This window comes from Notolabrus celidotus, chromosome 11 (genome assembly GCF_009762535.1).
Source record: "Notolabrus celidotus isolate fNotCel1 chromosome 11, fNotCel1.pri, whole genome shotgun sequence".
Lineage (NCBI taxonomy): Eukaryota > Metazoa > Chordata > Actinopteri > Labriformes > Labridae > Notolabrus > Notolabrus celidotus.
The window spans coordinates 23,820,395-23,844,150 of NC_048282.1; the positions used below are offsets into that span (position 1 = coordinate 23,820,395).

At 37.7% G+C, this 23,756-nt stretch overlaps 1 protein-coding gene across 4 annotated transcripts; it reads right to left on the bottom strand.

The window, feature by feature from the left end:
• Positions 1-1,151: 1,151 nt before the first annotated feature.
• On the bottom strand, positions 1,152-22,985 carry LOC117821837 (MAP kinase-activated protein kinase 2-like). Of its 4 annotated transcripts, XM_034696354.1 has the most exons (11): positions 22,555-22,985; positions 17,862-18,001; positions 16,637-16,701; positions 15,318-15,397; positions 14,207-14,333; positions 11,891-11,966; positions 11,663-11,787; positions 10,672-10,757; positions 10,495-10,575; positions 10,144-10,296; positions 8,045-9,107 (listed from the first exon to the last, which is right to left on the bottom strand). In XM_034696354.1, the coding sequence occupies exons 1-10, from the start codon at positions 22,780-22,782 to the stop codon at positions 10,156-10,158; spliced, it is 1,149 nt and encodes a 382-aa protein (XP_034552245.1). In that variant the 5' UTR covers positions 22,783-22,985; the 3' UTR covers positions 8,045-9,107; positions 10,144-10,155. The 4 variants fall into 4 exon arrangements, with proteins under 4 accessions (XP_034552247.1, XP_034552246.1, XP_034552245.1 ...); XM_034696357.1 differs by lacking the exon at positions 11,891-11,966 and having other exon boundaries at positions 11,663-11,734; XM_034696356.1 differs by lacking the exons at positions 8,045-9,107; positions 10,495-10,575; positions 10,672-10,757; ... (5 more) ...; positions 17,862-18,001; positions 22,555-22,985 and adding exons at positions 1,152-2,003; positions 2,848-3,741 and having other exon boundaries at positions 10,144-10,252.
• Between the last annotated feature and the right edge of the window lie 771 nt (positions 22,986-23,756).

Sequence of the window (23,756 nt, forward strand, 5' to 3'; positions counted from 1 at the left end):
AGCTTCACAAGAAATGTCTTCACTGTGCAGGGCGTGACAGGATTTGATCAGATTAGATAAGATGAGATAGTTGTTAATGTTCTTAAGGAAATTTGTCTTGGACGCATCCAGTATCCGCTGTTCAAAATACACAAAATCACATGGTGGGAAAAACTGGGTGGTTTTGGCAGAAAGGATAATGCTGAGGGAGAAGGGGGGGTGGGGGTTTCGCAGCAGGGTTCTGATGACTTTCACTCATGTTTGCTCAGTGATGGTCCAGCCTTATGTTTTACAATAATAAATTGCATAATGTCTGAGTTTGAGAACAATTCCCTGCACCTTGTTGTGTGTTTTGCTGAAGAGCACGTCAGTAAATCTAGTCAAAAGTTTCCCACATGTGATCATATACATATGTGTTGGCTACTATTTTGTTTTTGACGAGTCTGTGTAGGAAGCAAGGGAGGGAAGAAAAAAACAGCCCTACCTCACAGCCTCTGGAGAACCATGTGCAGGCTGCAATTTAACATAATCTATAACAACCTTAATTTCACAGGCTACTGCTTATCAGTGTGTAAACTACTGTGGCGTTGGCAGTAATCCATTCTCATCCCAAATGTTGCTCCATTACAAAATAAGGAAAGTATTCCTGTAATTCAATTTAGTGCCCTTCTGCACAGGATTAAAGGCAGCTGTGGAAGATGAAAAGGCAAGTTGTCTTCAACAATAAATATGTGGGAACTGCCTGAGACCAGTTAGAACTGTCGAGAGAACTGCCGCCCTTTTTCACTCTGCTGGCCTCTTTTACCTTCAAATTGAGGAAAGAGAAGATGTTCAGCCTTCAAGCGGACAAATAACTGTGGAATATTTTTAATATGGTTATTGATACAAAATGATGGATTCCTTAAAAAAAATACTGACTTGCCTACCAATATCAGTTACAGCTTTCAGATTGAGTGTAAAAAGCTGCATTAGGTTTGTTTTAATTTAAACATTGGAACATCTGTATACTAGCTTCAACTGTTAAAAAGCAGGTTTGTATGTTTGATAATTAAAACAATACACATAGGCTGAGAAACATAGGCATAACAGATTGGTAAATAAAAAGAAGGATTAAATAGAAAAAATCTAAAACATTAGATAATAGTTATAAAACATAGTCATAAAGCTAAAAACATTATCTTTGGATAATTCACAGGTTCAAAAGAGGGGGAATACATGTTTTTATCTGATGTATGCACAAACACAAGGTCAAAGAAGTTTAAATGTTTAAGTATTCTAAACTAAAAAAAAAAAGAAACATGAATAAATTTGTTATGATAATCCCTCATTAGATATTTCAGTGAGGCTCTGTTGTTTATCTGCTGTTTTATCCCCCAGTGCCACACGGTGGAGGCAAAGATCCAAACTGAATCTCACACCATTGGTTTGCGGTTTTCAACAGGTTAAAGTATGGCTTCTGACATAGCACAGTCATTAAATTGCTGTCACCTGTATATTTATACTTAGGGGTATTATTTTACCAGAAGGCTGGAGCTGATATTCTAATTAGTATGTTGAAGGGCAGCCAGTCATGTGGCCTCTTCTAACTACTTTCTATGATGCATACGACATCTGGATACGTGATTATACAACTGTGGTATTTCCCGTTGACTAACACTGGAACTGTTTAATCATTTGGAATATCAAAAAACGGCCCTCTTAAAAGCTTAAAAACACATTAACTGAAAAAAAAGATTTCCATGGTGAGGATTGTCATCAATATCAGTCAAACGAAGTCACAGATAACAAGAGGTTATACAGTTGTGCTACGGATGAAGCAGGAGCGCTGTGGATGACTTGGGATGCATTACACATGCAAGAAAACAGGAAGCGCTACACATCAATGAAAGCAACACGCCGCAAACAGTAGGCGGCTTCGGCTGGAATGTCTCTGGCACTGATGTTGTTGGCATCCAAGCGCAGCATTCTCAGCTTGGAGAAGCTTCTCACATCGATGGTCCTGCAGAAACTCTTCAGTGAGAACTCTGAAAGACAGTAGACAGGGAAATGTGAAGAGAGGTCAGAGCTGCTGTAGACTCCTCCAGGGACATTAAGTAAGCCTCTAACAAAAGGCTGTGGACCATTCTCTCATTTCTTTCAACAGCTACTCAAGAAGCCACTGAGAGATAATATAACCTAAAAATGTTCCCCCTGTGTTTAATTATTGTCTGGAGTTTTCTTTGTTTCTTATTTTACAGTGTTTTTTTTATTGGGTTTTATTGGTTACATTAAGTTTGTATTGGACTTCCAAATTGGAAAGCGTTTTTGGAAAACCCCTTTGTCTCAATATGGACATCAAATTTACTACACATTGCCTTTGGAGACATCTAGTGGTTTAAGAATCCTCCGCCTCCACGCCCACAGTGATGTGTGGTACACGTGGGCGTGGCTAAAAGAGCAACACATCCAACTTTACATCAGAGAGAGGACGAAAAAAAAAACATGGACTTTTATGTAGCTTGTAGATTGTTGATGTTGAATAAAGTTGAATAAACTGTGTTGTGAAAACACAGGAGCTAGAAACAATATGTACATTTCTGATCTTTATTTTACTGTACTTTAAAAATCACTGGGGGGCATTTAATTTGAGGGAGGAAAAACTATTCATAAAGGTGACTCAGGGAGGAATTAAATTCACTCTACTGTATGAGCACAGCACAGTGAATCCTTGCTGCATACTGGTTTAATACAAATAAATATAATTTAAATTATTTTATACAACTTTTGAGTGGCATTGTTTGCATTACTTTTATATTTCCAATGAGACTTTGAAATAATTTTAATGTGCCGAATCAACACTGCAAATGTAAAACAGAAAAGTATTCGTACCTTTGATCTTATTGGCATGTAAATACAGGTTTTCCAGGTTCCTACTGACAACAGGGATTTTCTCCAGTTTATTGAAAGAGAGGTCAAGCTCAACTAGCGTGCTGATGTTAAAGACATTGGAGGGAAGTCCTTTATCTGTCAGCTTGTTGTGAGCCAACCGGACAAAGTGCAGTTTGGGATACATGGTGAGAAATCCTGCAGGCACACTTTCGATGTTGTTGAACTCCAAGTAGAGCTGCTGCAGCCTCTCAGGGAGGTTTTCAGGGATTTTCGTTAGCTTGTTTTTCCTCAAATCCAGCATGGTCAGAGATTTCAGCCCCTTGAACACACCTCCAACGTCCTCTATTGCATTAGCCAGGAGTTGCAGTGTGGTGAGGTTGGTCATCCCCTCGAAGGAGTTAGGGACGATTTTTGCAATCTTGTTGTGACCCAGTCTCAGGGTTGTGATAGCCTTTGGCAGGTTTGGGGGCACACGTGTGAGCTCATTGTGATCCAAGTAGAGCTGGTCCAGGTTCTTGAGCTTGCTGAATACATTCTTGCCGATCTTGTCTGAGTTGAGCTGGTTGTTGAACAGTACAATCCAAACTAAATTAGTAGCGTTGTCAAACACTCCTTCCTGGATGCTTGTGATCTGGTTATGCTGCAGGTAGGCGTACTTAATTTGTGAGGGGACATAGGGGACATGCTGAAGGTTACGGCCGTGACAGTACATAGCTGTAGGGTAGGCAGACGGGCAGTCGCACTCCAGGGGGCAGTCCACATCCTCGGCCTGCCAGCCAGCATTTCGCCGCCGCCCTCTCAGCCGGGACAGCCACCGGAACTGGCTGTAATGCTGGCTAACAACCAGCTCCACTAATCCAATTATGAGGAGGGTAACCACTCTCTGCATGATCACTGTTGGAAACCAAGAAGAAAGAAAAAGAGAAGTAATATTTAAGTAAAATTGAAGAAATGACATCATTAACAAATCTGAAAATCACTCATTTTGCAAAGCTATGACTAACTCTCACTCTGTTCAAATTGGATCTAGCTCTCGCTGCTGCACGCTTTAAAAACACAGTAGCTACAGTGTACCTACCGTTTGGTAGATTAGAGACGACGCCTCCTCCCCTGCTCACCTCGCCTGTGTCTCCCTCAGACTGGAGGAATATTTTGTTGGTATAGAGAGTAAATAACCAACTTCCAACACAGCTGCAGCCCCCGCCACCCAGGCTCATTAGAGCACATACATCTTACCACTTGCTTGTAGAACCTACAATATAGCACATCACCTCCAGCCATGTCAATATCAATCCCATCTGTGGACTGGTGCAGCCATCTGTTTTTTAACAACCTTGTTTTCCCTTACTGTGTCATGCCTTATCATTAGCACAGCCACTTGAGGCCTTGCTTGCTTTTTAAGTGTTGTAGAAGTTGGAAAGAAGGTGGGGGGTCATGGTATAGAATGTTTAATGAACTTTATTAGACACTAAGTGATGGTTGGGTTTCTCAAATAAAAAAAATGCAGCTTCATTAAAGTTAAAAATGTAACTCTGAAGTTGCAGCATGCGCTTGTCCATTATACACTCAATGTTTCAACATGTAGTAGCCCTGACAGACCCTGTTATTTGTCCCAAGTCCTCCTCTTAAAGCATTTTTGCTGTCTTTCTCAGCTCCCGTCTGCTCAGTTACCTACGTTTGTAAATTACAGTTTTCAGACCGTGGAGAAAGTTAACATATGTTTGAGCTGGCGCCTGCATTCAAAGCACCATCATGATTCCCCCTAAAAAGGCCCCCTTATTCATGTGCTCCATCGGAGCAGGAAAATTGTAGGCAGATTTTAGGGATTGTGTTTTAACTCCTTAGTCTGCTTATCGGCCCCTTTGAGGAAATGAAGGACAACGTGCTGATTTGAAAATGGAAGTAGTTCAGAAGGTAATGGACCCTAATCAGCAATTACATCAAATCTGAGGGAAGAGGGGACCTGAGGATAAACACATGGGACTCATTTGCACAAAGGACTTGGCAGATTATCAGTCACAACACAAATGTCTTTGTTTAAAATCTCTTCTGCAAAAAAAAGATCAAAAATGTAACAGTGAAACTTTGTTATCCCCCAAAATAATGACACGTCTATCATTCTGTTCAAACTGTACTACTAGGATTAACTGTAAACAGTTTGTAGAAAACAAAAGGTCCCAAAGATCATTTATTTATACTCAAACAAGACCAGATCAAACCAGATCCCCCCATATAATAAACAAGAATCTTTTTATCTGGCTAGACAGCTTGTTTCTGTTTGCAACATATCGTTTGAATCAAAATAGGATGCATTGGCTGAAAACATTGTGTAATTAGAGTGTCATGTTGAACAAAAACAGTTGCTGTGCCAAAAGGTAGAGTCATAATCATCTTCATTCATCGCGGATCTGACTGAACTACACACAAGGTTGCAATATCTCAATAAAAACAACATCTTAATTTATAACATGTTGGAGTTTAATTTCCTGCTTGGGAAATCGTTGAAAAATGAAAAGATCACAGAGTGTTGATTTTCAAGTGTGGGGCTGCATCACATTGATAGGATGACACAGGTACTTAAGATCATTAAGACAATTTAGTTCTGGCAGCAGTTACATACAGTTATTCCAGGAGCTGCTTTTTAGAGAACAGCACTATGAGCACATGAATCATCTTTCTAGATATTTCTAGACAAACTATTGAATTAATTCCATCACATCTGTGGGACATTCACGCTATTTTGGTCTTATATTTTTATTTAGTTTTTAATATGTCTGTTTTCTGTCTGTGCTGCCACTGCCAAAGGGATAAATTGCCTACCACCCCAATTAAAAAGTTGGAATGCTGTGTAAAATGTTAATAAGATATAATTTGATGGTTTGCAAACCACTTAAACACCATATTAATTCAAAAATAGTGCAAAAACATAATTTGAGATTTTTTTCAATGAAAAAGATATAGTCATTTAAAATGTAATGCCAGTAACATATCCAAATAAGTTTGGACAGGGGCATGTTTACCATTGCATAACATCACCTTCTTTTAACATCACTCTGTAGAAGTTTGGGAACAAATGAGACCACATTTCTGGTGTTTTGAAATGGAAATGTTGTACCTTTCTTGCTTGATGCAGGATTTCAGCTACTCAAGAGTGTTGGGGTCTCCTTTGTAGGGTTGTAAAGGGCTGGAACATTTCCTGTACATTTCCATGGGAAGTTAAGCTGGGGAATTTTGGAAATATTCCAAATTGGAAACTTTCCATGGGCATTATGGGAATCATGGGAATTAACTGGGATTTGAGGGTAATTTAATGGAAAGGTATCATATCCAAGCATAAATATTTGTTTTGTTATAAGCAGACATCCATCCAAAATAATGCAATTAAAACAGATTTATTTTTAAGTAGAACTTTATCAAGTGTGGAGAACAAAAAAATGAATGTAGAGTTAAATGTTACTCATCCCCCCGACCCAACTCATTCAAAATTTAACAAAAATGCAATCCCAACAAAGTCCCATTCGAAATGTTAAATGAAAAGAGCTGCTTTCCCTCCAACAAAGTCCCATTCAACATGCAAGTAAAAAAGCATCTTCCCACAAGCTTCTCAAGCCTAGCCTCTGCAGGATTCTAGAAATCATCTGTGCATGTGATGGAGGAATGCACAGTGCATGTAGGGGGCGAGGTCTCAATAGCCCTGCAGTAAGCAGTGTGCCATGTGCATGTGATTGATAAATAGCATAGATATTCAACTGTACCTGCATGAAATCTGGTTTGTTTTAGTCAGGATTATGCTAAAATATATTTTCCCCAACTATATCAAGTTCCTTATTAAGAGCCAACCTTCAATTGAGTAAATTCCTGGTTTATTCCCACAAATTCCTGTTAATTGCCATGAAAAGTTTCCAACTTTGAAAATTCCCGGACTTTTGCAACCCTACTCCTTTGTCATATTTTTTGTCATTATGCGCGAAATGTTTGCAGTGGGTGACAAGTCAGGACTGCAGGCAGGCAAGTTTAACAACTAGATTCTCTGCTATAGAGTGAATCTGGTGTAATATGAGCAGAATGTGGTTTGGCACTGTCTTGCTGAAAAAGCCACTGTCTGGATGGCAGCATATGTTCCTCCAAAACCTGTATCTATTGTTCAGCATTAATCATTCCTTCCCAGATGTGCACACTACCCATGCAAAGGGCACTTATCAAACCATCAGAGATTTTGGTTCTAGAACTGTGTGCTGATAACAAGCCGGGTGGTCCCCTTTCCTCTTGAGAGTGGAGGATGTGGCATTCATGATTTCCAAAAAGAATGTCAAAATTTTACTCATCCTCTTTGCATGGTACAAATTTAAACCGCACTTGTAGATACAGTGACAAACTGTGATCACAGACAGGGGATTCTGGAAGTAATTTTGAGCCCATGCAGTTATTTCCACTCAAGAGTGATGTATGTTTTTTATGCTGTGCCAATGAAGGGACCAAAGATCATGGTCTGAAATTTGTTTTTCTCCAGACTCTCCAGCTCTTTTAATGATATTATGAACTGCAGATGATGAAATCCCCAAATTCGGCCTCTCTGGAATGTGCCTTTTATACCAAGTTATGCTAGTAATGAATTTGTTGGGAGTTCCCCCCCCCATTTATTTTTTCAGCATTACACAGCTTTTTTCAGAGTTTCATTGTCCCTGTTCCAACTCCTTTGAAATGTGTTTCTGGTATCAAATTTAAAATAAGCAAGGTTTTTTTTTCCATTAAACACCGAAGTTTTCAGTTTAAAGTTGTCTTCACAGTATTTTCAAATCAATAAAAAGGTGTTAATGATTTGCTAACCATCAGTAACTAATTTGATCAATATTTTACAAAGTGTCCCAACCTTTTGAGGTTTTATAATAGGCTATAAAGCTCTGTGCATGCTAAAAATACAACTGTTTCAAGATGCATTATACTCAGCTTTTATTTAAGGATGTTTGCAACCCAATATCCCCCATGAATTGAAAACGTAAATTTATATATCTTCATTAAATTCTGTTGCAGCCACTTTCCATGGCATATTGTTTTACTGCAAAAATGATTTGTGTTAACATCACGCTAAAAATATCCGTAATACATTGGAAACAAAAACGATCAAAACTGAAGGACATTTGTGACTTTATGCTAATGGAGAAAAGCGAACTGACCAAAAATGACGCTCAACAACAGATACATCAAGATGTTTAATCCAGGACATAAAGCAAACAGAGAAATGATGATGATGAGCAACAATTTCAGCTGTATGTCTTATCAGTCCCTAATCTGAAAGTTTCCTATTTCAAGGTTGAAAGTTTACTGATCTTAAAGTTTCCACTCTGAACATAACAGAACAAGAACAAGCACTAACTATAGCACAAGGAGTGCAGGAAGCATCACAGTTTCCACAATCATAGGCAATTATCAAACGTCTCACAGGTATTGCAAGTATGAACATTGCTCAACATGGCAAGTTGGAGCAGTTGCTGCACTACCACAATGTGTCAAGAAAACACCATTTAGCGGTAAGGAGAACCCCCTGTGACATCATATTAGCATACACAAAATATATTGTGGTTGCTGGCAATGGTCAAATAGTTAACCAACATAAATGGTGCTGGCAAACTTTCTGAACAATATCCTAAAGGCAAGAGGCTTTTTAAACAGTTTTCAGACTGAAAAACCTCAGAAAACAGATCAGGCGACACAGAGCAAACAAGAACCATCAGTCAGCTGACGCCAACAAAGCTCACTAGCATGACTCTCAGACATTTACATTAGGATAATAAATCCTGTTTTTTAATAAAACAAACAGTAGATCTAGGAAAAAGCCTTAGAGCGTACACTGAATATTTTCCAGGCATAAGAACCGTCCAAAGCCCTAAAAGCATACTGCAAAATACCAAAAGCATTTCGTTTTTAAATAAAAAGATCTGAGGTTGATGGAAAAAAAATGAAAACTGCTAAAAAATAAAAAAAAAAACAATAAATGTTTTATTTTGAAACCATATAACTAGGCACAATGAGCCTCATTCACCAACATCAACATTCTTCTAAGATTCTTCTTAATTTTGTTTTTACCAAAGTTTTTAAGAGAAGTCTCATGAACCTGTTCTTCAAAAGCAAAATTGTTTGCACCTGTTTTCTTAAACTATGAAACATATTGTCTCTGAAGTTTGAGGTTCGTGAAAGTTTTTCTAAATAAAACAGAAAAATGTGCTTCCAATGGCCATATAACAGCATGAGACTGCAGAGCTCTAAAATCACACAGGATTCAAAAGAGAAGAGAGACATCAGGAATGTGAAAATTAAATCTCTGAGTAAAAAAGTACTTTAGTATTTCTGACATCTAGGTAGTGCTGCTGGAAGTCAAACAACAGCCTGATGTCTTATATTCTGCAGCACCAGTAGTTAATGCAAACAGATACATTTCATTATATCACTTGTTCAAAGAAGGCACCTCATGATTGAAATGAAAGTTGACATCATTTAAATCTTGTATTTATAAAGATATTTTAATGATATAAAGGTGATAAATGAAGGAAAACACCCTATTCAATCGTTTTAGACCATCAGCACTCAAATGTGCGTAAGAAAGCTCCTGAGTGTTCTCTGATTTGGCTTTTAGCCAATAACAAATTTCAGATAAGAAAACTCTGGACAACATCAGAATCTATCAGAATTAAAATTTCTTCTTAAAGCTGGGGTTGGTAGTCAGATTTAGATACACGTTTCTTATACTGGTTAAAATGATCTTTCTGTCCCGATGGCAATCTATACATAATGTGTTCTTAAAAAAGAGCGACAAAAGGTGTTATCTACAGCCAGAGTAAACCTTGGAAAACACCAACCAATTCCTGCCATCAGGAGCCAAATTATGAAACCACTCAAATCTTGTCCTGCCGTTCTGCCCGCCTCCTGCGTGTGCATTTCATGTTTGTTTGTGTTTTTAACTTTCACTATGATAATGTTTTGGTGTTTTCTTACCGCTGAGTGAGACATGAGCTGACATAGTGCAAAACACAAACAATGTGCTGAGGACCGGTTTTGAATCAGTCACCATCATATGGTCGCGAATCAGCAGCGCTTGTGCTTGTGAGCGAGGGTGTCGTTTTGGAGGGGGGGTGGGGTTAGACGGAGTCCTGAGGAAATGCTACATTCAAATTCATGCTAGTTTTCCGTGACGACCAACCCTAGCTTTAAGGTTGGTGAACGAGGCCCAGTGTCCCTCAGGCTCTACCTTTTATGCACATGTGTGTATGTGTGAGTGTGTGTTTGTGAAAAGCGGATTACCTCCTTGCTTGACTAGCCTGGATGTTGCATGGCTGAGTTTTTGGTTTTCTTTCTTCTCTTCAGGAGAAGAGGATTGGTTGAAGCCTCAATAGTTTTGATTTGAATTTGATGGTAGTCCACTCTCATTGTTTGCAGGGCATTTGTCATTTCATCCTAATAAAAGGGACACAGTATCCCTTCAACAAAACATAACCAAGATACAAGCAGTTTTCACAGTTTTCACATATTTTCTAAATCAATATAAAGGCAACACAGACAGGTTTACAAAAACATGAAATAAATACATTTTTCAATGCATAAATATAAATCAGATAGCAAGGAAGGATTCATATAAGCATCTTGAACACTAACCTTGACTTGCTCCCAGACATCTTGTTCCTCATGCAGCACACGGCTGGTGTGAAGAGGCGTCTGTGGGATCTCGACTGACAGCTAAAACAGTGAGAAGACTGTGATTAGCGTTTACCAAATCTCACAAACATCTTTTAAAAACTATCAATTAGATTAAAGCCTGAAGCAGATTCTTACATTAATCCAGGGATGATTTTTGAACTTGGTGATGCTCATTCTCTGCGTGGGCTCCGTTTCCAGTAAGTGGCAGATAAGCTGTTTTGCTAAAATAGGAATCATCATCACTATTATTATCATTTAATGGGTGAGAAACAATCATGAGAAAATATTTGACAGTCATATAAGTACCTGAATTTCATTATGAAAGAGAGAGACAGAGAGAGAGAGAGAGAGAGAGAGAGAGAGAGAGAGAGAGAGAGAGAGAGTAAGAGAGAGAGAGAGAGAGAGAGAGAGAGAGAGAGAGAGTGAGAGAGAGAGAGAGAGAGAGAGAGAGAGAGAGAGAGAGAGAGAGAGTAAGAGAGTAAGTAAGTAAGTAAGTAAGTAAGTAAGTAAAAATGTATTTATATAGCACTTTTAAAACGCTCGGTTATAAAGTGCTTCACAGGCTTAAAACAATAAAAACAAGCAAGATATAAACAAAATACATATGCAGAAATGATCAGTCAAACAAAGCAATAGACAGACAACTGTAGAGGTTAGATGGGAGGTTCTTTGAAGGCCTGTGTAAAAAAATATGTTTTGAGTTGTTTCTTAAAGCTGTCAACCAGACTCAGCAGACCTGATGGCTTGAGGGAGCAAATTCCAGAGGGAGGGGGCATAGAAGGAAAAAGCAATGTCACCTTTTGTTTTAAAGTTAGAGCAGGGGATGGGAAGAAGGCAGAGATTAGCTGGACGAGGGGTGGAATAAGGGATGATGTTGGGAGATGTAACTGGGGGCGAGACCATGCAGAGCTTTGTATGTGGTTAGAAGGATCTTGAAATTAATTCTGAATTGAACGGGAGAGAGAGAGAGAGAGAGAGAGAGAGAGAGGGAGAGACAGAGAGGGAGACAGAGAGAGAGAGAGAGAGAGAGAGAGAGAGGGAGAGGGGGAGACAGAGGGAGAGAGAGAGATGGGCATGTGCAGGATGTGTCACAAACCATCTACTTCAATGTCAGACACCCTCTCACCTTCCTCAGAAACATCCGCCCACTCTGGATCTGGGAACTTAAATTGACCATTTCGAATTCGCCTTTTCATTCCTGGAGATATTGCCAGGCCATGGTTTGAGAAAAAGGGAGGATATCCACACAGTCTATTTTTAAGACACAAGGAATGCTCGATGACAAGATGGATTATGTGTTAAGAAACAACAGTAATTAAGAAAGACTGCAAACACATGACACTGTTTGACTTACAGGATGTACATAATGACACCCAGAGACCACATGTCACAGGATTTGTCGTACTTCTCTGGACCAAGAACTTCTGGAGCTACCACAGTGTCAAGAGAAATGATTGAAGTTTAAAATGTAGGAATGGCTACTGTTTCACATTTCATGCCTGTGGTCATTCTACATAAAAGACAGAAGACTGCCTTTAAAAAAAACAGATCATTGAAGGAGCTGGTTAGTGTTTTTCTAAGTTGTTCACAAGATGTAACCTCATAAACTACATCAATTTTAACACTCGGTAAGGAGACTGTCTGTCATTATCTACTGCTCAATCCCCTCAGGCAGAGTACTGATAGAAAAGAATGGAGCAGGTCCTTCAAAAGTCAGGTTTTTGTCGAGCAGACTTGCATTGAGTGGGATGACAGAGAGTAGTAACAGGGATGGCATTGCAGATATATAACTAATACTGAGATCAAGAGAACTAATCTCACAGGAATCCCCTGAAGTCAGTGTGACGTTCATGAAAGCAAAAGTAAAAAGTTCACATCTGTGTTCACCAAGAAAACCCAGCAGTTAGTCGTCAGAGCTGAAGATGTTGCGTCATGTATTAACCTGATTTACAACCCTGTGGTTTATGGCTTCTGTTGACCAAGGAAGTTGCATTTTAAATAAATGAGTGTTCTTAGCAGAATGACATTGCACCTGCGGCCAGAATGGAGACTATGATTGGATTGGGAAACCCAAGGCCAATACTGATTAAAATACTGATTTCCACAGATGTTTTTTTGCATTACTATTCTGTAATTCTTTGCATGCTTTTCAAATAAGCTGTGAAAGTTCATATAATTCATCAAGTCCCTCTTGAAATGTCTCTGGAATATGTCTTGCAAATTACATGTCACTGATCTTTCTCACTGACAGCGTTGTTCTCCCTCCCTGTCGACATTTTCTTTCGTGTTTGACCATGAAAAACAGATCAGAGTTTAGAGTTAAGTCCGACAGGTGACTTATTCCGCCTTATAACAACCCTCTACCCTGAATCAAGAGTTACATACAGTATACTAGTTGACACCATTAAATCAATGCAACAAAACAGATAAACATCAGCAACTGACATCCATGCACAGCACTTTCTTTACAGATGGGCCGATGTCTGTCATCAGGGCAAACACTGGCAGATACTGATGTGGATGATAAGCTTATAGTTAGAGCTGGCTCAGATTTGGACCAGCTCATAGTTATGCTGCTATAGGCTTAGACTGCTGAGGGAACTGACACACTGGGATCCTATCCTGTTTTTTGTGTCACAGTGAATTTGACCTTTGATCTCCCAAATCTAATCAATGAATCCCAGGGACCAAACTGACTTTTTGTGCCTCATTTGCAGACACTGTCTTTCAAATTCTAGAGACTCAGGAAATATTTCATTTAAAAGACTGAAAAAGTATCTCCCAGGAAACTTTTGTCCTTAACAGGACAGTGTCACAGTGATCATTGGGATATAAAACGATTTAGGTATTTCATCACATTAGAGGTCTGTGTGACATTGTGAAATAATAAATGGACAAAATTATTGAGCTGTAGCCTGAAAAATAATTGTTGAGTGATTACAGCGACCTGGATCTTTGGCCAACAAATTACAATGTGCACAGCCTTTTCTCCAACGCCTCAAAGAAGTTCAAAGACATTGTGTTCTCAAGAATGGGACATGTGTGTGCATGCTCAGATAGACAGAGAGAATAAAGGGTAACCGGAAAACATAATTCAATAGAAATTGCATAGAGGCTCATAAATATGTGATACTGAGATCATTCTGACCTCCCAGAAAACAACGAGGGTTTGATTTACAAGATTGTTGCATGGCTTTTGTGCCCACTAATTATGTGCAAATGAGCCAAAAAGACATTGTTATATTCACAACGCACATGCAAGGGATGAATGCACCACAATCTATTCTGGTGAGCAAATTGTGTCTCTGTGCTTCAGTGTTGTTTCAGTACATATGAATGAGCCATTTAGCATTAATTTAGAGCAAAACAGGCCTTTTTCTATGCAAATTAGCCTCATTTCACTAAACACCTCATTTGCCAACACTGGTTCACACAGCCCTGGAGAGTTAGAATGAAATATTTAGAGTCAGCTGAAAGATAGTGGTACCTGCACTGCCGTGCTTATAGTGTTGTTAAGATCAAACTTAAAAAATTGATCAAAATGTCAATTCCATGACCTTAGTGAAGTCTTCCCTAAATCTGTCACTTTTGCAGATGTATACAAATAGTTTAGTTATCTTCAACCAGGTATAGGTATAGATATACAAGATCACAAGTTGTGTAGTCTTACCGACATAGTATGGGGTGAAACATGGTGTTTCTAATGAGTTTATCGTGGTGATTTCTTTGGCAAACCCAAAATCGGTCAGCTTGAGCACAGCATCTTGTCTTTTGGAGGTGTACAGCAGGTTCTCTGGCTGAAAGACAAACATGGCAACAGTTATCAAATGTTTAAATATCTGGTTAATAGCGCAAGAAAAGCAATGGATTAGAAATACAAATCACAAATACAAAGCAAAAGCACACCCTAATAAAAGCATAATTACTTTTCCCTTTGTGTTTGTCTTAGATCTCTAGTAACAAATACACATTTTCATAGTACAGAGATCATTAAAATCTGAAAATACTACACAAACCATGCACAAGTCTATTCAGAAAGTCAGGAAGATTAGATTACAAGTACAGAAGCTGCATGCATACCACTCTACACCCACTTCTCTCATTCTGCAGTATAATCTGTGCAGGGACCTTTGTTGCATGTTATTCCCTAATCTTTTCCCGCATGGCTTCTTGCACAACTCCAGGCAAGTACAGTATGTCATATTAATAATCTTTAATATCTCATCTGGTGACTTCACTCATCTGGGATTACGCATGTCGGAATTAGACCATCAGTGTGATTTATGTTTACTCAAATGCCTACAAAACTTCACATGATAATCAATGGCATTGGTGGAGGGATTTGGGGGAATTAGATACAGACAATGTCCTATCATGTTACCATCAACATTTTGGGATGTTGTTCTTTTGCAATTTTTGTACTTTCATACCAGAAAAAAAGTAAGTATGGCTTGGTTACAAAATCAAGATACAGAAAATGAAAACACTTCTAGAGTTGTTTCATGGATCTGACTGATTGTTGCCTTTGGGAGCTTTCCAGTTGGACAACCTCAACTGTCAGTCAGTGTTTCCTCGTTGTACATATGCAAACAATTTCATGTACTTGTGATCAGAAGTTGTTTTCCCCTCATCTAGCTACTTAACCACAAATATGAGCTTTTATATATACATGGGGCATTTAATACATAAAAAAGCATGAGGGTACAATAGCAAATTTCATATTTTCATACGCTGCATTGCACTGATGCAAGTTTTGACTCACACATTCATTGATATATTACCTTGATGTCTCTGTGAGCAATGTTGATGGAATGACAGAAATGAATAGCTTCTCCGATACTTTTCATGATGTCAGAGGCCTCTGATAGAAAAGGAGGTGAAGATGTGAGATCAGCATGTCAACATTCAAACAAAAAAGAGCAGATGAAATATTATGTTTTTGTATTTATTTTTATTTTTTTATGGTCCAATAGACCAAACATAGAAATACTTACAGGTGCATACAAAAATAATTTAAAATCGTCAAATATTTCCCATCATCAGTTTCCATGATTGTCAATATTTAATATTGCCAATATACATTGCACATAAACCCAAATGTTTCAAGCGTTTTTCTATTCTAATTTATATCACAATATATGAGAATATTGCATTTGGATTGTGATCAAATCACTGTTCAAACAGTATGATCCTTTGCACTCTGCTTTCTACGGACAGCAAAAATGGAGGACACTAGCGTAAGTGGCACAGGAGAACAGAAAGATGGTTTTGAAATTATGGATACTTAAGTCTGGTGTGTGCCAGCTTTTGAGTTTCCCGTGTCAAGAAGTAAGAAGGAGAAAAGATGACAGACAAATAAAAGTATATGCAGACACTAACAGATCCCAAGACCTTCATGTTGGGGAATACAAAGAAAAGCCAATTGGAAAATCATCAAACGGATGAGATTACAGCAGTTCCAAGGAATTAAGCCAAAAGACTCAAAAGGAATACTTTGTGGCAAGAGTTTACAAGATGTATTGCTGAATATATCCTGCGGTTCACAACAAAGATTCAGAGGGTTAGTATACACACTGGAGCCAAAGTATAAATTCCCAGCACGGCCATACTTCAGCTAAACATATCAAATATCATATCCTTGTTATCAAAGTTTTACCCTATCATTAGATTTTGATTTTGTTACAACCCTAAAAGATACAGACAAGCTAAAGGCCACTACCAAAGCATCAATGGGATCAAATAACTGATTTCTAAAATTAAGCTATAATCATCCAATTAAAACAAAAAAATGCTTGAATATTTCACTTTAAATGTAATGAATAAAAGGTATAAGAACATTTGCCGTTTGAATAAAATAAATCATAAAAATAATGGGTTTTCTCATTTTTTGAGCAACTAATTCCCACTTTTGAGGAGATGTGAAAAGAGATCTATTTCCTGTTTTTGATTTGATGAGAGGCCCATTGTTCCCTGACTTCTTCATTAAAACAATATACTGTTGTTTACTGGCTGCACTCTAAGTGAAACAACATTTGCTTCTACCGCCAGAAAACAAAAGTGAGCAGAATCTGGAGTTTCCTCTGGAGTCAAATGACATTACCTCTTTCTGTAAATGCGTTATACCCTCTGTCTTGGATATGGCTGAATAGTTCACCTCCATCCATGCTGGAAAGAAAAACAGAACAGTTGGCAGAAGAACACCGATACATTATCACGAGAAAATACTATATGACTAACGACACTTGCTCAGCATTTACTTTCTACCTGCTATCACATAAAACATCCTAATCACGTCTTTGGATTAAAATAAAACACTCTTAATCACATTTACAATACCCTGCAGCATGACACACTTGGCACACTAAATACTGAATACTTTACCATCGTTATTCACTTTTATAGTTCATGGTTTGGGTTATCTAATTATGACATTACATTAATTCTATCATGTCCAGCTGGGAAAACATTTTTCTTACATTTGGTAACATGTGATGTTGCTGTGTAGACACGGGATGGCTCTGCCTCTGGAGCCTCTGTGTTGCATTAAGGATGACGAGTTGTGTCAGAATATATTGAATTTATGTTTTTATATTTTGTACCTCCTGATGTAGTTTCCCCTTACGCTTTCAGTTTTTCTGGCATGGTTTCCCTAGGTTCTCAAAACTCTTGAAAGATTTGTCACTCACCCTTGTTTTTTGAAAAGTCGGTTCCTGTGTTAGTGTTAAATTAGCTTAGTTGCTAGCTCCTCTAACAAGTCTCGTTTAAATTCATACTCCTTTTTTAATACCTAATTGATATCAACTTTTTAGTCTGTAAAATCTGCAGTGCCATATTTTATTCTTTCCAAAGTTTTACGTAGACTTCCTGAATTTTTATTTCAAGGACCTGATGCTAGCTGTCTGCTAAGCGTACCTGTTCAAAGAAAGAGCAGCACATGCTTGCCCAATTATGCTCTATTATGTTTAGACAAAACAGACTCTGCCTTCTTTTATAACTTTTGGTCCTGAAGTGTTCTGGAAACTTCTCTTGTCAATTGGTATATATTAAAAACAAGGCAGGCTCCACCAACCCACAAAGCAACTAACATGAGACACAACTCCCAGGGGCCATTTTAGGATGAACAGGAAAGGGACAGAACTTTTTCTCAACACATGCTATCAATTTTTAAGACCACACATACATGATCAACTCTGATTGTGAGTGTGTGTGTGTGTGTGTGTGTGTGTGTGTGTGTGTGTGTGTGTGTGTGTGTGAGTGTGTGTGTGTGTGTGTGTGTGTGTGTGTGTGTTTATGTGTGTGTGTCTGGGTCATACGGTTGAACCCACCACTCCATAATGATAAGGAGACATTTCTTGCTCTGGTAGAGGTTCTCATAAACATCTATGATGGGTACAATGTGGGGGCAGAGTGACACCCGCCAATGGAGCTCCACCTCCCGTCTGGATTCTGGACAATCCTGAAGCATCTGAGACACATAAAGCAGAGAAATAAACAAGTCAGAGAGAGGGACCGCATGTCAGATTGAATTGTGGCAGTATACAGTAGACATAGGTTATTGGGTTACTTTTACTTTTGCTTCATTTTAATTGTCTAATTGTTACCATCATTGGACCCTGACTTAGAACCATGTCTTGACAACGGTTTCCTCACACTCAGTCAGTGAAACACTTGATTCACAGAAAATTGAAGAGCAACTATTCTAATGCCTGTGTGGGAAATGGTAAGGATTTGGACATGGTATATCATAAGTAAGGGATAATGTATGGTTAGCAGGTTGTTATGGGAAAAAGAACCACCTTCAGGGTGGTCAAGACCCCTCCGCTTGGCATCGGGTCTTCTTCTGTCATGACCACCCTGAAGGGATTCTTTTTCCCATAACAACTTGCTAACCACACATTATCCCTTACTTGTGATATATAGTATAATACTGTTGAATGTTGCTTCTGGCATGGATATCAGTCATGTTCTAAAATCTAAAGCGTATCCAATGTATATTTCTGTTTCATGAATCCGTCTACAACATGTTACTGCAGATCAAGGATCAATCATTTTGTCTGTAGAACAAGCTGAATACTCTTCCTACAGTTTAATGGTCTTATATCACGGGAACAAATAATTACATGTTTGGAATTCCAGTTGCATTCCTCTGTGAAAATCTCTACATATATTTGAAGCACCTTCAAGAACGTCAATACATTCTTCGGCTCAGGCAAAGATATGTTGGAGGCAACTACTTCCCTGACTTGATGAATCTTTCTCACGGACGATACATCTTCATAAAAAGGTCTCCCGTTTCCTAGAAGCACGTTTCACAAGACCTCAGAGATATCAGCAGACAAGTCATTAGGACTTATTGGAGATCTATGTGGTGCCAGTGAAGGATGACGGTTTTACTGATGTTCAAAGAGTCAGAGTAGAGAAGCGTTCATAGCTGGATGTTTTCATGTTATTCTCTCCTCTTCTCCTCACTTCAGATCAAACTGGGTCAATACTTTCCAGGTAAACTGTTAAAGAAAGGGACCATAAACCTTTGCACTGATAATTAAATAGGTGCATCTTGTTCCTCATCAAAAGAACATGAAGCTGCAGATGTGGCTCTGCTGATAAACCCTGAGGACAACCCAACGATTACATTCTTACTTTTGTAAGTTATTTGTTTCAAGCATTTTTGCCTTTATTGGACAGGAAAGCTAAAGAGAGAAATGTGGGGAGTGTAGGGAGTCAGACAAAACATGCAGCAAAGGGGAAATGCCAGGAGTTGAACCAGCTACCTCTGTGTCAAGGGCACGACATGCTTTTGTAAACAAACGTAAGGTCAATAAAAGGGTGCCTTTGAGTATGTTATTCCAGTATTTTCCAATCTCAAAACACTTTCAGTGACTTATTAAAGCAGCACATGTACTATCTGCATGACACCTTGTCCTGTACCCTTGGAGTTCCCAATCTTTTCAGCCCACTACCCCCAAAATATAGGTGCCAAAGACCCACTGTCCCTCAAAGTGATTTAATGTGTGTGTCTGCAGAAAAATAGCCTACCCATATGAGCATGTGTGTTTCCTGTGCCGTTATGAATTAACCTACTGCTACTGATGCTTTTGATAATTAACTGTTCACTAACCCTAAACTGATGAGTCATCTGGCAAAAAGAAAGGCAGAAAACTCATTACATTTTCTATTTTTATGGTTATATTTCAAGTTTAGCTACTGTTTTTGTTGATATTTTTGACAATAATGGGTAAAATGTACTACTTTTAGATCATAAAAAAAACCCAAAACATTCTGGAAGACATCTCACAACCCCCCATTTGTGTCTCACAACCCCCCCCAGGTGTCCCGACCCACACTTTGGGAACCCCTGCTGTACCCAACCACATGTCATAATCTCTCAGTCATCTCAGGCCTCTGCATGAAGCTACTTTTAGACACAGGCATGTTCCCCTCTCTGTTTCAAGACAACATGGCATGCCAGAGGTCAGAGCCACTGGACGATATATAATTTACAGACTGGAACAGAAATTAGCCTCTGACAATGCAGCTAGTTGTGAAAAAAATGCCAGAAAATTACAGGACTCTGAGTCGAAAAATCTCTAACTCAACTCTGATGCCTCCAGTGACATCACCTCTTGAACTTCAGCAGAGTCCATTTCTAACTCTAAATAGTGCCTTTCACTTCAGATGCAGGTACTCTGTTGTTGGATGTGCACAACACACGCCTTTGAGTGACAAATTGATCCCAGAGGAATGCTCTGGGCTAGTATAATTATTGATCTCTCCCTACTGGCTGAAACAGAGACTTTTTAAAAGGGAAAACATATTTTATTCTAAAAAACAAAGATAAGAGAAGCATCTGTTGACTTTCAACTACAGGAGCGCAGCTTGAAATATCTTGGCTCAGTCTTTTTGGCACTCTTGTCTGATTCTGAGAATGTAACAAAAGACAGACAACCTCAACGTAAGAGGATTGTTTTTCATCAACACCCAGACTCTGATCATGTTGACTCCAAAAAAAATAAAAACTTCCCAGACCAAGGAAATGTAGATAACAAGTAAGTGGAGCAAAAAACCCAGCTAGAAGGGCATGTTCCCGCCACATTGGCTCCCTATTAGTTTAGATTATGTTTCAAGACAAGGTTTTGAGTGTAATATTCAAAGAACATCTTAAGGATGTTTATTTATTTAAATAATGTTCCTTTTTGTTAACTATTAATGAAAGAAGAACATTTTGTCTTTAACATTCAGATGCTATTTTGATAATATTCTTTAGGTCACAGACAAGGTTTTGAGTGTAACATTCAAAGAACATCTTAAGGATGTTTATCTATTTAAATAATGTTCTTTTTTGTTAACTATTAATGAAAGAAGAACATTTTGTCTTTAACATTCAGATGATGTTTTGATAATATTTAGGTAAAAGACAATGTTTTGAGTGTAACATTCAAAGAACATCTTAAGGAAGTTTATCTATTCAAATAATGTTCTTTTCTTAACTATTAATGAAAGAAGAACATTTTGTCTTTAACATTCAGATGCTATTTTGATAATATTCTTTAGGTCACAGACAAGGTTTTGAGTGTAATATTCAAAGAACATCTTAAGGATGTTTATCTATTTAAATAATGTTCCTTTTTGTTAACTATTAATGAAAGAAGAACATTTTGTCTTTAACATTCAGATGCTATTTTGATAATATTCTTTAGGTCACAGACAAGGTTTTGAGTGTAACATTCAAAGAACATCTTAAGGATGTTTATCTATTTAAATAATGTTCTTTTTTGTTAACTATTAATGAAAGAAGAACATTTTGTCTTTAACATTCAGATGATGTTTTGATAATATTTAGGTAAAAGACAATGTTTTGAGTGTAACATTCAAAGAACATCTTAAGGAAGTTTATCTATTCAAATAATGTTCTTTTCTTAACTATTAATGAAAGAAGAACATTTTGTCTTTAACGTTCAGAAGATGTTTTGATAATATTCTTTCGGTAAAAGATTATATAATTTTTTCTATAAAATGTTCCCATAATGTTACTTAATAACAAAGAAGCAACATTCTCAAAGCATCATGTAAAAAGGTTTTTTTTAAGGATGTTTCTGATGCCTCAAATCACTAAATCTTTTACGAATATTCTGGTGATATTTCATTAGAACAAAGACAGAATGTTTTATCTTTAACATTCAAAGGATATTTTGATAACATGCTTTGGGTCACTGATTATTGAATGTTTTTAGAGTTTTAGAGAATGTTTCAAGAACATTAGGGCATAATATTCAAGCACTGTTGTAACATTTTATGAAGGTTTTCACCAAACATTTGATCAATGTTTATAGAGAATGTTCTGTGATCACAAAGAAAACTTCCTGCAAAAAAACGAGACAGTAACATACTCTGTAACACTAACAGAACGTTTTTAGAACAAAAAATTACAAGCTGGGAAGGCCCCAGGAACGTGTATACATGTATCATGCATGATCATATCCACATTGCATCTTAAATGCAGGGTATCATAAGCTCAAACATGATCTATTCCAGTCTCATGGAGTTTTCCTTCTAATCACCTTGGAACTGAAACCTACCAGGTAAATATGATACAGTTAAAAAAAAATTTAAAGCTGCTCTGCTGCATTTAAGCTATTTAGGAAGAAATGGTGAGAGGAGGGAGGAGGGAGGAGGAGAAGAAAAAGAAAAGTGGAAAACTGGCATAAAATCAGTGCAGAGAAAATAAAAACCACTGTGACCATATTCCACAGACCAGTGTAGGGTTATAATTTGTGGATATAATGGTTTGTTAAATATGTCTAAGTCAAACCACATTGGCACAGACAGACCCGCAGTTTGTTACCATCTTTTGACCCATACAAGTACCAAACATCCAAACCCAGATCAGATAGCATATCTCCCTGCTTTGTCACTTATGAAACAGACTGAAACAAAAAATACAATCTTTTAAAAAACGAGCACAGTAAGAGTAAAATTAAAAAAACACAGTGATCTGTTACATAAATATATTGTGTTTACCTTAACTGCAAACTTTTCCCCACTCTCTTTGTTGAATATTTCCAACACTCTGCCATTTATCCCCATCCCGAGCACCTGCCTCGTCAGGGTGTAATCGTCTGTTATTACATTCCTTTTAATCTGAAGAGGAACATTAACAGGTACCACAACACTTTCAGGGAAAGGACCAGCGCTGAGATTAGGCTGCTGTTGTTGGATCGGGAAAGCAAGCTGGCACTGATTCGACATGATATCTATCGGCAATACATGACTGATTATTACTGTCCCGACAGGTGCGTCTTATTATCAGAATATAACTAACGGGAGTTGGTTGTATCGCCTAGCTGTTGTCTCACCGCTTGCCAGCTACCCCCTGATTCCCCCCATAGACTGTATAAAATAGATTCCCCCACAAGAAGCTGGGGCAGCTGGGTGACTACAGCCAGGAAGTCCACTTATAACCTCAGTGGACATTTCAGCAACTTGGACCGTGAGCTCACACCGCGTAACATCGCTTAAATAATTGAATTAAGAGTAAATAAAACAACATCAGAGCTGAAAACGTGAACGTAATAGCAGCAGGAATTTATGTCCGACCAGGGGCGGCAGCAAAGGGTGGATGTGGGAGTATGGGGCGCCGTTTGTAAAGTTGTGCACACCAAAAGCAACATTTCGCCACATTTAGCTCCAAAACGTCATAACGTCACTTCTTTTTAATCACATTTAGAGGAATATTTGTGATCTTCTTCACATTTAATTTTGTTGTGAAAAATATATGAAGTTAAAATCGTTGTTAAATACAAATGCTGAATCTAAATGTTAAATATAAATCGAAAATATTAAATATAAATATAGCTGTTAATTATAATTGCTTAATGTAAATATATATATATTGAATATAAATGTTAAATATAAATAGTGAATATTAATATGATAATTAAATATGAACATAAATGTTAAAATATAAATCTAAATGTTAAATATATAAATGTTAAATATAAATGCTAAATATAAACATAAATATTAAATATAAATCTAAATGTTAAATATATAAATGTTAAATATAGATGCTAAATATAAACATAAATATTAAATATAAATCTAAATGTTAAATATAAATATGAAATATTAAATATAAATCCAAATGTTAAATGTAGCTCTGCAATCTAAAATATTTAGCTGATATGCAAATTCAACAAACACTGTCGCCTAGCGGAAATACC